This window comes from Protobothrops mucrosquamatus, unplaced genomic scaffold (assembly GCF_001527695.2).
Source record: "Protobothrops mucrosquamatus isolate PMUCROS unplaced genomic scaffold, P.Mucros_1.0 scaffold2198, whole genome shotgun sequence".
Classification (NCBI taxonomy): domain Eukaryota; kingdom Metazoa; phylum Chordata; class Lepidosauria; order Squamata; family Viperidae; genus Protobothrops; species Protobothrops mucrosquamatus.
The window spans coordinates 207,521-221,420 of record NW_015388291.1 but is presented as its reverse complement, the minus strand read 5'-3'; the positions used below and the strand labels follow the sequence as shown (position 1 = coordinate 221,420).

The 13,900-nt window shown below is 33.6% G+C and overlaps 1 protein-coding gene across 1 annotated transcript in view; it reads left to right on the top strand.

Annotated features, from left to right (window-relative positions):
* The window catches only part of PDE3B (phosphodiesterase 3B), a 29,512-nt gene that overhangs the window by 5,199 nt on the left and 10,413 nt on the right, over positions 1-13,900 (top strand). Inside the window, 8 exon segments of the mRNA XM_015824310.1 lie at positions 1,141-1,274; positions 5,971-6,080; positions 8,209-8,413; positions 8,920-8,996; positions 9,880-9,986; positions 10,790-10,927; positions 11,752-11,863; positions 12,483-12,596. Of these exon segments, the coding sequence (XP_015679796.2) occupies positions 1,141-1,274; positions 5,971-6,080; positions 8,209-8,413; positions 8,920-8,996; positions 9,880-9,986; positions 10,790-10,927; positions 11,752-11,863; positions 12,483-12,596 (997 nt within the window).

The window sequence follows — 13,900 nt, the reverse complement described above, 5'->3', positions numbered from 1 at the left end:
AATTTCATCTTTCAAGTAGTTGAAAGGATGTTACAGATAAAAACGTTACAATCTATTTTTTACCTGGAGGGCAGGTCACAGAATAGCATAGTTAAAAGTAGACAGGTATCATTTGAAAATTAGGAAAACATTTCCTAAGCGAAAGCAGTTCAGTTCAGCCATGGAACCAGTTATGGAAAGAAGAATTTAAGCAATGACTGGATAGCATGGATCCTTTAATTTGGATCCCTGCATGGAGCAGAAGGTTGGCCTACATTGCACCTATTAAAAGAATATAAGTACATGTGTAGCCAAGTAACTGTCCATATATATAAACGTATCTCTTTGCCGACTGCCCAAAAATCTTGTGTTCAAAGTTCTTCTGTCTCCTCATCTTCCTTTCAGACGAGAAAACTGCAGTGCTATCTAGCAGTTTTCATCTATATTTTTCTACTTGCCTCCTAATTTTGAGTTCTTATCTCTTCTGCTCGTGGCTACCTAAGCTTCTTACTTTCAAATTATTGCCTATTTTATTACATTTCTATTAACCATGAACCAGCTTTTTCTTTCCCTACTAGCATTCTTTCTTTCCTATCATATATTATCTCATTAGCAGTATACAACTGCTTTCAATCAACACCTCAGCTGACCTGCTCCTTGGGTTTTTTTTCAGTCCTTTTCACCTAAACTTTTCTCTCTCTCTGTTTGTCTGTTTTGCTTCAGTCTCTGTGCTTCTGATTCATGTAATTTCCCTGTTTGACCTTTAAATTGCAGTCAAGCTGGTAACTTTCCACTCTTAACTAAAGTCTTAGTTTAAATTTAAACTGCCTAAGAAATGAACTTTCTGTTACCATAGCAGACCTTCCAGTCAATGTTGGAGATGCTGTTGCCTCAAATACAATATGAATACATTTACAGTATATAAATGCAATCCTCTGTGGCATTTATGGCAGAAAAGTAAATGGATAAAGAGAATTGATAATATGGTAGTCAAACTTTTTAAAGATCAAAGTTGTTTAAAGTTTAATTACTTTAGCTAGCTGATTTAAGTTAAATGATGCTAATATATATTTGTGTACTGCTGAGAACAACAAAGCATGATTTAAAATGGATATTTTGTGGGGGGGAAAGTATAATTTTTCTTAACTTGTTCTTAACTAGGTACTGAGCAGCCGAAATAGCTTACCAACACCACAATTAAGGCGAAGTTTAGGAAGCTTGCTGCCCATTGATCCAACTTCTAGATGGGAACGTAATAATGGCAAAAGGTCACACCATGAGTATAATCTTTCAAGGTTAGAATATTACCAATATAGATTTCACAATATTTTTTTTACCTACAGTAGAAAATATTCAGACATATATATTGAATTGAATCAATATTGTACAATATGGTTCTCGAATTCTGTCAAAAGTGTAAAATATATGCAATTAAATGCATTACTTCATTCATCCAAGCTGTTTAAAGTATGGTGTTTTAGGAAGCAATTAACAGCAAACACTAATTCTGAGCATCAAAAGTTAAGACATGAAATTGCAACTAAAGATAAGTCATTTCTGTATAATAATTATTTATTGGATAGTGAAATAAAAAATAGGAATCTAGCACTACTTGAAGCATTTAGTTAGTTTCTATCATTCTAGTTTAGGTGATAATTCTTAGAAATAATATAAAAGGAGTGAATGCCATTAGCTTGCCTACAATCTATTTTGCTCTTGTGAGAAGAACCAGTAAATTTTAAGTGTCCTAGATGAATTAAATTTATCAATAAATTAATTCTTAGGTTTTTAAAAAAAAATTCCCTGTAACTATAACTTAGGATGTTAAAGCTAATGCATAAGAAGAACTACCAGTTACTAGAATACTAGAATACAAAAACTTTCAGAACAGAACTGCAGAAATCCAGATGACCACCAGATGGCAGAAAATAATTAAATATTTGCTGCTAGCTAATAATCATCTAGATTTTTGCTGCCCAGATCTGATAACCTAAAAATGACATTATTGAAAAGTATCACAAATAACAATTTCTCACTAAGCTTGAGAATCATCTTTTGTTGATTTATAAGTTATACTTGTATACTTAGACCTCCAATTTGGTTGCTAGTTCTTTTGTGTAAACTGAAAAATAAAAGTTAACTAAAAGTCAGAGAGAATGAGTTTTAGAAACGCAGCTTCTAGTACAGAGGTCAAGAAATTGTGATGGAGAGCTCTCCTCCTGGACAGGGCAAGAAACATTTAAGCAAATGTTTGAAAGAAACAGTGAGAACATACACATAAGCAATAAAGAATGATCAATATATTAGCCGTAAAAATCTAATTAATTTATCAGTCACGAAAGAAGTAGAGGATATGGAAGCCAAAATGCACAGGCAGGAGAAAATCTATTGACAAATTTTCCACAAATATATTAAATATATACAATTATGGGTGCAAGAATAGCTACTGAATCATATTGATTGGTTCACATAAACAAGATTCAGATTTCACTCAACCCTAAATTATTAATTTGATTTGTATTATATTTAACACAATTATATATATGATTCAATAAGTTTTTTTTTCCCAAATAGACAAATGACTCAAAGGATTAACAGATGTAGCTAAAGTTATACAATTTTATATGCATCTAAAAATATATAAAATACGTTGAAAGTTGCCTATCTAGACAACAAAACATCACAGTTTAAATTTTTTTGAGTTCTTAGCATATCTAGATGCTTTCCTATTTCAGATTTCAAACAGCAGATGGCATAGTTTTACAACATAGTTGCTAGTTTCTAGTTCATTTTTTAAAGTGAAAATTATATAATATAAATGTTTTCTTAAATCTTAAGTATTCTTTTTGAATAGCACCCCAAGATAGATTTGATAAAAAAAATACATGCTTAGTATGCATTAGGATTAAATTGGCAATTACAGAGTTACACATTAATGTTATAAGAAATAGAATGCATTAGTTAATGGGCACAGAGTTGCACAGTGGACAAGTTAATAAATAAAAGAGTGTACTGATAAAACTCTCCAGAAATATTTTACTCTACATTCCATTTCCTAGTTAAGCACATTGTCTGGAGAGCATTTCAAATTTGGACTATTTAAACAATTGTTTAAATATATTAATGCAATACATATTAGCAGTTCAGGATTTCTAAATTGCTCGTGTATATTTCTCATATAAAATTAGCTACAGCTAAAAACTTTTTCTTTCAGGATTACATGAGTTAAGGCAACAAGAACAGAAATGCAATTTCTATCCACTTTTCTTCAGTCATTATTCACCCCAAAATTACTGCATTGTTAATAAACGACAGCAAAAGATAAATAATTATTGTGCAAAGTTGCAATCATTACTTTCAATCAATTATATTATAACTTTCTTAAATAATTAATATATAGTCACTGCCCAGAGCCTCTCTCACCACCCAGAGATCCCCTGAGGGAAATGGGCAGTTTAGAAATAGGAAAAATGAATAAATGTGTTCTGTAATCTTATTGATAAGGGGAAAAAAAGATGTCTTACTTGAGTTTTTAGGGTGATGTCTCCTCCTGAGCAATGTACTTAGAATTAAGAAAAGTGCTGTACAGATGGTCTTCATTTAGCGACTGTTTTTGTTTAGTGACTCTTTGTAGTTATGACAATGATGAAAAAGAAATTTTTACAGCTAATCCTTGCATTTACAACCTTTGCAGGTCAGTAAAGCAAAGGAAAGCTGAAATAAAATCATAAGCATAGTCATAGTTTCACTTTTGTTTGCTTAATGATCAAGTTACTGGTCCCGAATGTGGTCACTAAACAAGGATTTCCTGCAAATATTTGAGGTGATGATCCTCTGTTTCTTTTAAATTACTTTGTGCATTGTAAATTCTATGTTCGCTTTGTAGATAAGGCATTGCAATATTAAAAAAAGTAGCACAGACTGAAAGAGTGTGACCAAGTGGATCCTTGCTTTTAAATTCCCTCAATAGGGCCTGTGTCTTCAGTATGTGGTTACCTTTTATTAGCTATTGATAATAATACATAATTGCTAGGGAGCATGAAAAATATTTTCTCTTGTACCTACGTCCTATGTTTGGGCTTCTCGCAAGAGATTGCTGGAGTAATTAAGTCTATGGTCTGATACAGTGCAACTCTTTTTATTATGTTTCTAAAATATGTTTCTATGCTATTTTATAGCACTTAGCTGCAATCCTGTGTGTTTAACCTTTACTATATCTGTTAGTATATAATTATGTATCTATGCCTGGAGAATAAGATACACATAATAATTATTACAACTGCTGTGTTGTTCTGATGGCTTGCATGAAAATGGCAGTAATAAGCAGGAAAAATAACTATCCCCAAAAGACCACACCTGCGCCTTATCATGGAATATTTTAGAATGGCAGTCAAAATCAAAACATTATTTCTTTTTAAAATAGTTTTCAAAATTTGATGTTCTTGTACTATAGTACAAATGAATTACAACTGAATTAGAGTAAAGTAGGTTTTATATTAAGTCAGTTTGTCCCAGTCAGGTGAGAGACCCAAGGGTGAATTGGTAAATTCTCCTGTCTTCCTTAGAGTGTCAGGCAGTTACAATACTGCCATATTTTGTAAGAATAATTTAATTTGTACACACCTCTAAATAGGTCCCAAATAAGGTCACATTGAAAAACATATCAAACAAGTATGCCAAAAAATCAATTTATATTAATTGGTGGGGTTTAAATGCTAGTATGGGTGATAATGATCATACTTTCTACTCACAATTGTAATGTTAATATCTGGATGAATGCCTAGTGGAGCCTCTCCATCCAAGTTTATCAAAGGACTAATGAGATTTTATCTGAGACAGTTGACAGCGGGCCTCTGCATTTTAAAAGTTGTGTTATTTGGCAACTAATAGCTAAATTGAGAATAGAGAGAAGGTCAGTTGGTGATTATTGGATCACTTCTCCCAAAATTTCTACTGTATCTTTTAAAATTAGAAGTGGTAGCACATCTAGAGAGTTTCCATCATCCTCTTACATTAGCTACAATAATGTATAATGGAGTGATGGAAACCGAGGCAAGGCATGCACAGAATTTAGGAGTCATTAACACCAAAATGTGATTAAGGTGGAATGAAAGAAATATTAATGCTATAACTCAAATGACTCAAAAGTCTCAAGATGTTTTAGAAGTTACTAAGGTTTAACTATCTATTGCCCACAGGACTGCCACATAGATTTGTACAATAATGAGCACATTTTATTTTATGTAGCATTAGATAAGAGCCCTGGTGGTGCAGTGGTTAGAATGCAGCACTGCGTGCTCACTCTGTCCACAGTCTAGAGTTCAACCCTGACGTGCTTAAGGTTGATTTGAAACAATGTCTTATTTTGCATTTGTATGGAGACATATACAAACATAGCTTACTCCTGCTTCATCAGTAAGAACAATTATATAAATTTCATGTCTGTATGAGCTTTACTCTTTTCAGACTGCAAAGCCTATGTAGCCAAAATTATAGCAAAATACCATGTAGCAGCAGTGAATGTGAGGCATCAACTAATATAAGATCTCCCATAGTCAGAACTTAGTTTATTAGCCAGCATGATGTCATTGTAGGAGAAAGACTGGTAGTGCCAGGGGGAGGAGTAAAAAGAGGGATCAGCCTTGAATCCTTACATACAACCTTACGTACAACTAGGCACTGACCATTAGTTGAGAAGATTCCTTTTAACAATACATCAGTTAATTTGAACTTTCCATATGTGGACCTGGTCTTTTGCACCTGAGAGTCATTCAGTGTTTTGTTTTGTTTTAGGGTTCTTATTACTACTTTACCATTTTACTACTATTTGTTTTATTTTACTGTCTTTTACTAGTATTCAATATTCCTGGCCTTTGGCTATAATCATTGATTGATATCTTACATTTAATTGCAATTTTAAAATGTACTTTCCTGTATTTTAGTTTGATTAAAATAAGAGGAGAAATATTTCTTTTTCTGTTTTTAAATTAGCCTAGGATCTTATCCAAATGGGCCTCTTCTTGGCACAAACCTGTTGACAATTCCGAAACAAAGATCATCTTCGGTGACCTCAGCAAACAATGCAGGTTCTAGACGAGCCGGTAAGAATGTAACAATTATTTATACGTTGTCTGTAGGGATGTCCATAGAATGATAGGGTTTTTTTTGAAAACAGTACATTTATGCAACTGAAATTATTATATTGCTTGGATTATTTTAAGTATATTGTAACTAAAATACTTTGTTGCTCAAGTGAAAAAAAATGCATCCTTTGCAAAATGATAAAAGATGTTTTTATTGTTCCGTTTGCTACCGAAGCTAAGGGTGAGTTGCTTATAGTGTAAGTAGCTAAAATAAGTATTGTTGACACAAAAGAGAAAGCATTTTCTATTTATTTATTTATTTGTTTGATTTCTATAGCTGCTACCTCTGGACAATATGCATTATCCGGTGTAAAAAAAAATATTAGAAATAATTTAAACAATACAAAATAAATATATGTGGCACCAAGTAAAACTGGTTCCTAATACAGACAGGAAACGGGACTCTTAATACACTCAGGGTCTTCTCGTGGCCTTGCAAAAGGCCAGCAGGGTCAAGGTCATGCTCATATTTGAAGGGAGAATATTCCAGATGGCGACGGTTATGTAAAGAAGGCATATTTTCTGGTTCCTACCAGTCAACAATGCTTGGCTGATGGGACCTGTAGGATGCCCACCTGCTGGATCGAATTGGAGGGATAGAAAATGACATCCCCCGAGCTATGAAGAACTTTAAAGGTGAAGCAGCTTCAATTACCCCCAGAAACACACTGGGAGCCCATGCAGCTCACAAAACAGTGGTGTTACGTGTGTGGCAGTAAATATTCCCCTGTCCTTTAATAAACATTGTGCCAATTTTGCCTAAGAGAAATATGTTATAGATTTTTTTTTTTATACATATGACCACAGTTGAATCCAAAATTTCCATGGCTAAGTGAGGCAGTTGTTGAGTTGTGTCTCATTTTATGATCTTTTTTTGCCACAGTTGTTGAATGAAGCACGGCAGTTGTTAAGTGGATCGTGCAGTCGTTAAGCAAATGTGGCTTTCCCCCACGACTTTGCTTATTTGAAGCTGGGTGGGAAGGTTACAAATAGTGACCACATGATTCTGGGATAATGCAATTGCCATAAATACTGCCAGTTGCCAAGCACCCGGATTTTGATCACATGACCATGGGGAGGCTGCAAAGGTTATAAGTGTGAAAATGGTCATAAATACTTGTGAATATTTACTAAGTAGTCCAAAGGCTGCTTTGCAGGCTGCAAATATTGCTGGCTGAAATTTTGTCAGCCTTTTAATATTTGAACAGTCTTTAAACCTCCAGTATAGTTCCAATTCCTCCCTCAGCCTTCTGGGACATTCTGAAAGGCTCTAGGACAAAGTGTGGAATCTCTTATATGAATCCAGAGGTGATCAAATGAAGAATTACATATAAGTAGCCAGGTACACTTCAAAAATTTCAGGTCCCGATTGTCTTCAGACAGAGATGATAACCAGTGCTGTAGGATACACATCACACTCACATTGTGTGCATTTGTGTGTGTGTGTGTGTGTGTGTGTGTGTGTGTGTGTGTGTATTTATACATATGTTTGGTGCTGGCTGTTATTAATAGAAACACAAGGATGAATTAACATGTGAAGCAAGTCTTCATTCTAACAATAATGTATAAGTAGACCTACTACTTTTTTTTTTTTTGCAAAAGAACTCAGTAGATCTGGGATAGTCTTGTGGAAAATTAAATTAATTAAATTAAATTAAATTAAAACTGGTTAACAAAGTTCACTAAATCAGTGTTTCTCAACCTTGACAATTTTAAGGCATGTGGACTTCAACTCCCAGAATTCCACAGCCAGCAATGCTGGCTGTGGAATTCTGGGAGTTGAAGTCCACATGCCTTAAAATTGTCAAGGTTGAGAAACACTGCACTAAATGAAACGTATAAATGCAGCAATCACAATGCATTGAAAATCAGTGTTTAAATCTAGCTAGCATCTTTTAATATTTATGTAGCTTATGGAGAGAATGCCTTTCTGAAAACAAAGATCTTGACTCAGTAGAAGTATACCAACTAGCCTCTTTAGACAAAAGAGTTCCAGATTTTACCTGCAACCCTGAGAACATCTGTTGAGCCAGTGTTATTCTTCTAACATTTTATTTCTTTGGTTTCTCCTCCATCTCCCCTTTAGGAATTTCTCAGAATTTAAGTCCTGGCACTTCACCCAATAACGGGCTTCTTTCCAGTGGGTACCACCGATCGCCTGTGGAGTTTCCTGATAAGGCTGATTTTCTTACTAAACCTAGTGTTAATGTACATAAATCTCTGGGAAGCCCATTCAATTTTTCAGATTGTCAACAACAATTTAGAACATCTTCGTGTTATACTTGCAATAGGTAATGATCTATTTTTGTTTAAACAATTAGCATATATAATATCTTTATTTAATAGTGGGTGTCATCTTAGGGTCCCCCCCACACTACTTTTTAAATTAAATAATAACTTGTTTGCTATGGTATGCAGTTACATTTTATACATTATTGGCTGCTTTTACCTGAATTTAGTAAGCTTTCTTTATTGATGATTCTTTGTGTTGGCATCAGCCTTTACTTTTTTATACATATCATTGTTCTCCTATATACAGTCTAAAAATATGTGAGACAGTATCTGAAAAATTATTTCTAAAAATATTTGGTCCTCTGTGCTCCCTTGAAGCTCTTTTCTTCTTGAGTGTAGCTATAATGATATTGGTGGATACTCAAACTGGAATTACAGCAGTGATATTCTTGCAGAGTTTTAATATTTTTTCATTGATACAATACTTAAGAAAAAATATATTCAGAAAAATGTGAATACAAATTAAAAATGACATTTTTGGATTTTTTTTTAAATCTTCCGTAAGTTGCAGACGACAAGTGCTCAACTCTGTCGCAAACTCATTATGTGAATCTGTAGCAGAATGTCAAAGCCAAAAATCAGGTAGGATTTTGGTCCATGTGAATATTTAACATACTTTGTTTCAGTAATAACTGCTTCTTTGAGAATATGAATTCATAAAAAACACTCCGGGTGACCCACATTTATAAATTTCAATCTCAGCTACCACTGTCCAGAATTGTGTGAAGTGGAAAACATGAGCAGAGTTCACTTGTATAGAAAATGGGAATTTAAAATGTTTTCCCCATCTTCCACTCCCCAAAGCACAGTAGTGAAAAGGTTGGTCTTGCCAACGCAGTGGGAGGTGATGCTAGAAGATGATTTATTTATTTATTTATTATTTATTAAATTTAGAAGGTCACTCAACTCCATTAAGAATCTGAGAGGTATACAGCATCAAACATAGTAACAACAAAAGAACCAAGAAAAGAACAATGTATGTCAAGAAAAAAAAATCATAGCGACAGATAAAATCCCACAAGGGCTTAATACCCATTGTGGGATTCAAATATGTAAACAGCCGGTTCTCTCTGTGGATGCCGCTTTCGGAAGTCCATTGTGGGCCTGGGCAACAAAAAATTAGGTACCAGTTCTGCCAAAGTAGTGCAAACCGGCTGAATCCCACCACCTATCCTAATTCAAGGCTTGGGAAAACAGCCAACCTTTCAGAAATTTCTTAAACGTCATCAGGGTGGGAGCCATATGGATCTAAAATACTTTTTTTTAAAATTAAGATATTTTAGTATTTATTTAAAACATTTGTATCCTCTGTTTTAAAAATCTTAGAGCAGTCTATAGTAATTCCAGTATTTTCAAATGCTAGTATGTTTTATAAAAGCCATATAATGGAATTCAGGTTAGGAAATCATATTTTTGAACAAATTTGCTTTAAATAAATTGCTAATATTATGTGCCCTTGTTTAAGGTGAAGATGGAAACAGCCAAGTTTCAAAAGATCTTGCAGAGAAACTGCAGAATGAAATAGAAGAAACAAAAAATCAAATGGATCAAACTAAGAATTTTCAGTCTGATGCAAGTATACTATTTCCAGAACACCTTAATAGTTTGGCCTCTGGTTTTAATAAGATGTTTGATATTTTATTGTAAAAACTTCTTCTATACTTTACCTATTTACAAAACTGTTATTATAATATTATTTATACTGAATTTTATTTTCTTTGGGTTTTGTTTGAATAGATCTTGAAGTTTTCAAAATATCAGAATAAAAAAAGATGCAGTAAATGTATACAAAACATATTAAAAACACATTTTACATATAATTCTGTGTATGATGATAACAGGTTCAAATTATTTTGCCTCCAGTTATAATTGCAGTACCATTCTAGTTCTCTGAGCATCTTAGATGGTTTATGCTGGTGTTGGTTCTTTACAGATCTTTATTGACTCCAAATGTTGAATTATAAGTGCTATTAACAAAAGAGCTCCACTTATAACTGTACCAGCTACTTCAGCAAAGCTGATTGAAATTTACAGTACATGCATGCATGCATGCATATATACATATTTATTTTAAATTGGGGGAAGAAAATACCTCAGATTTTTATGGAGATTGAACATATGTTGTGAAGACTGAACATATTTTTAACTAAATTATCTGGGAAGATACCGCTTATTTGTTTGCAGTGATCACATCAGAACACTCAAATAATCTTAATTTATACTAAGAGCTAAATGCATACAAATGTCCCTTTACTATGTATAACCATAATAGTATCTGGCTGAATTCTGATTAACAGACCTCGATTATATGCTAACAAAAGAGATTTGCTTTCAAGTTCTGTTCTTATTTTGTCTTACTGTTTTTTCTATTACAGATTGAGGAGAATTCTTCATTAGAACTGATGTTAATAGAAAACTATAATTCATTAATGGAGGAAATGAACAGCTGGAATTTTCAAATATTTGATCTTGTTCAAAAAATGGGAGATAAATCTAGAACAATCCTTAGCCAGGTTTGTTGCTACTGTAGAAATTCCATATATTTTATTTGAATACTTCTAACCGTACACATATGAACATTTTGAAAGCTGTTTTCTCTCTGCATAAGTACATACAAACTTCGATATAAATAAGTAGCACATTTGCAAACAAACATACCTGTTTTCCAGATTGAACCATGTTTTTCCTCAAATAGCTCCATGTGAATGGGGAGAAAGTGAGTATAGATAAGAATGAAAGAAGCTGTTGAAAACTGTTATTGGCATAGGGTGGAAATGACTGTAAGCTGGCCTTACAAATCTTTCTGCTGTTTCTGCTGTATGTGTTGTATGTGCATTTGTATGTTTCTATAGTAGAGAGAATAGTTAATATATGCACTTATGGATCAGTTGAATTTGTAAATCAATTAAGTTAATTAATCAAAGATATTTCATCTGAGATATATCTCAGATTTGCTCTTTTTGTATGTATACAGGCATATACATATATAGATGTGACACTTGTACAGATTTAGCAGGTGGGAAGAAAATCTCAAGGGTTGGGTAAAGCTGGATTTAGCAAATTTATATTATATTAGCATTTGACAAAACCCATTAATGGTTTCAGTGCTACAATTTATATAAGGTGATTCCTCACTTTTGTTAAGACCCCTTTCTACCCCCTTTGCATTACAGATTGTTCAGGCTGAGGAGTTCTTGGTTATTAATCCTTGGTAGGGCAGAGGATTGCCAGAAAGAGACACGGGGGGGAGGGGGGGAACCAACATTCAAACTCAAAGGATCTTAAAAAATGGAAATGTTTTTCACAGTGTTTTAATATGTGTCTATTGTGTGTTTAGGTTGCATTTACATTGTTTCAAGACACTGGTTTATTCGAAATTTTCAAAATTCCAATTCAGCATTTCATGAACTACTTTCAAGCACTCGAAAATGGTTATCGAGACATTCCTTGTGAGTAATAGTTGACAAAATTAGGCTAATTTATTAGATTATATTTGTAAGGAACTATTAACGTAATTTAGTAGAGTTTTATTTCTGTTTCTTTTATTCTTTCTCAATCTTACTAATTACGTGATAACAATAGATTTTATAAAGTAATAATAAGAAAAATAGATAAAACCAAATGTCTGTAAGGCTTTGCTAATCTAAAAAAATATTAAGGAGATATGAATTAAATTCTTGATGAGCCTATGGCAACTAGACTTTTTTTCTCTTTGAAATGTTTTGCTACTTATCCAAGTTGCTTCTTCAGACTGATAAGCAGTGAAACATTTAAAAATAATAATAAAAAAAGAAATCCAGTTGCCATAACTTCCAGACAATTCTACTGGATGATTGAGAATCTTCATTGACACATTGAGCCTAGTGAAAAGTCTCATTGAATCCCCGTGCGATTAAGCTGTGGATTTGAAATTCTGCTGGTCTATGAACTGATGAAGAACTGGCACGCAAATTGTTTAATGCAAGTGGGGAATATAGCTATCTTTGCCTCTGTCTTGTGTTTCCTTGGGTTATTGAGTCTTCATATGTAATGGCAAGGTTACATTTAATAAAAACTGTATTTTTTTAGATCACAATCGAATACATGCAACAGATGTTCTTCATGCCGTATGGTATCTTACAACGAGACCAATTCCCGGATTTCAGCAAATAGACAGTGACTCTGGGGGAGGAACCAGCAGGGGTAAGTCTGTGGTGTTATTCCACAAGGACGCTTGTGTCTGATAGAGTGAAATGAATACACCTGAAGTAAATGTACACTTGTCTGAAGATTGCATGCTTGAAACTAAATTCAGTGGCATTTATAAACAATCAGATTTTAGGAAACTGATTGAATATTTGCTGACAGTCTTTACTTCTTAGCCAAGTAAACTGTTTTCATTTGGAACCCTTCTCCTGAATAAGGCCTATATTTTACTGCAGTGGTCAGCATGATTGGTCAGCATGTTTCCAACAACTAAAATATATTAGAGTAATATTTCTTTATTTAATTATTAAAGTAAATGCCTCAGACTAAAAATACTTGAAGTATTTAATTTAATTAGAGCTTTTTAAAATTATTCCCCTGGAAAAATGAAACAGCATTCAACATCCTGTTTCAATTAATATATACCTCCTTAGTACTTTCTGTTATTTTTAGCATCACATGAATTGAATGAATTGTTTAATATTATGTAAAATGAACCGTGATGCTAAGGTATATATATTTAATTTATATCACTTGTGCCTTCCCCCACTTGTGGTGGAAAGTTTTTCTCACTAGCTCAGATGTTGGTGTAATTTAGAGGACCTTTAAGAAAAGCTCTGCAGAATCAAAAGCTGTACTCTGATTGAGTCCTGACTGAGGGAATATTTAGAATAGAATAGAATAGAATAGAATAGAATAGAATAGAATAGAATAGAATAGAATAGAATAGAATAGAATAGAATAGAATAACAAAATTGGAAGGAACATTGGAGGTCTTCTAGTCCAATCCTCTGCTTAGGCAGGAAATCCTATACCATTTCAGATGAATGGTTGTCCAATATCTTCTTTAAAATTTCCAATGTTGGAACGTTCACAACTTCTGGAGGCAAGTTGTTCCACTGATTAATTCTTCTAAATGTCAGGAAATTCTTCTTAGTTCTAGGTTGCTTCTCTCCTTGATTAGTTTCCATCCGTTGCTTCTTGTCCTGCCTTCAGGTGCTTTGGAGAATAGCTTGACTCCCTCTTCTTTGTGGCAACCCCTGAGATATTGGAACACTGCTATCATGTCCCCCTTCGTCCTTCTCTTCATTAAACTAGACATACCCAATTACAGCAGCTGTTCCTTATATGTTTTAGCCTCCAGTCCCCTAATCATCTTTGTTGCTCTTCTATGCACTCTTTCTATCACAAGCCTTAGTTCATTTTGAGCCTTAGCTTTCCTCATTTCGTCTTTGCAGGTTTGGGCTATTTGCTGATATTCTGCCTTAGTTATGTGTCCCTCTTTCCACTTTTTATACTTG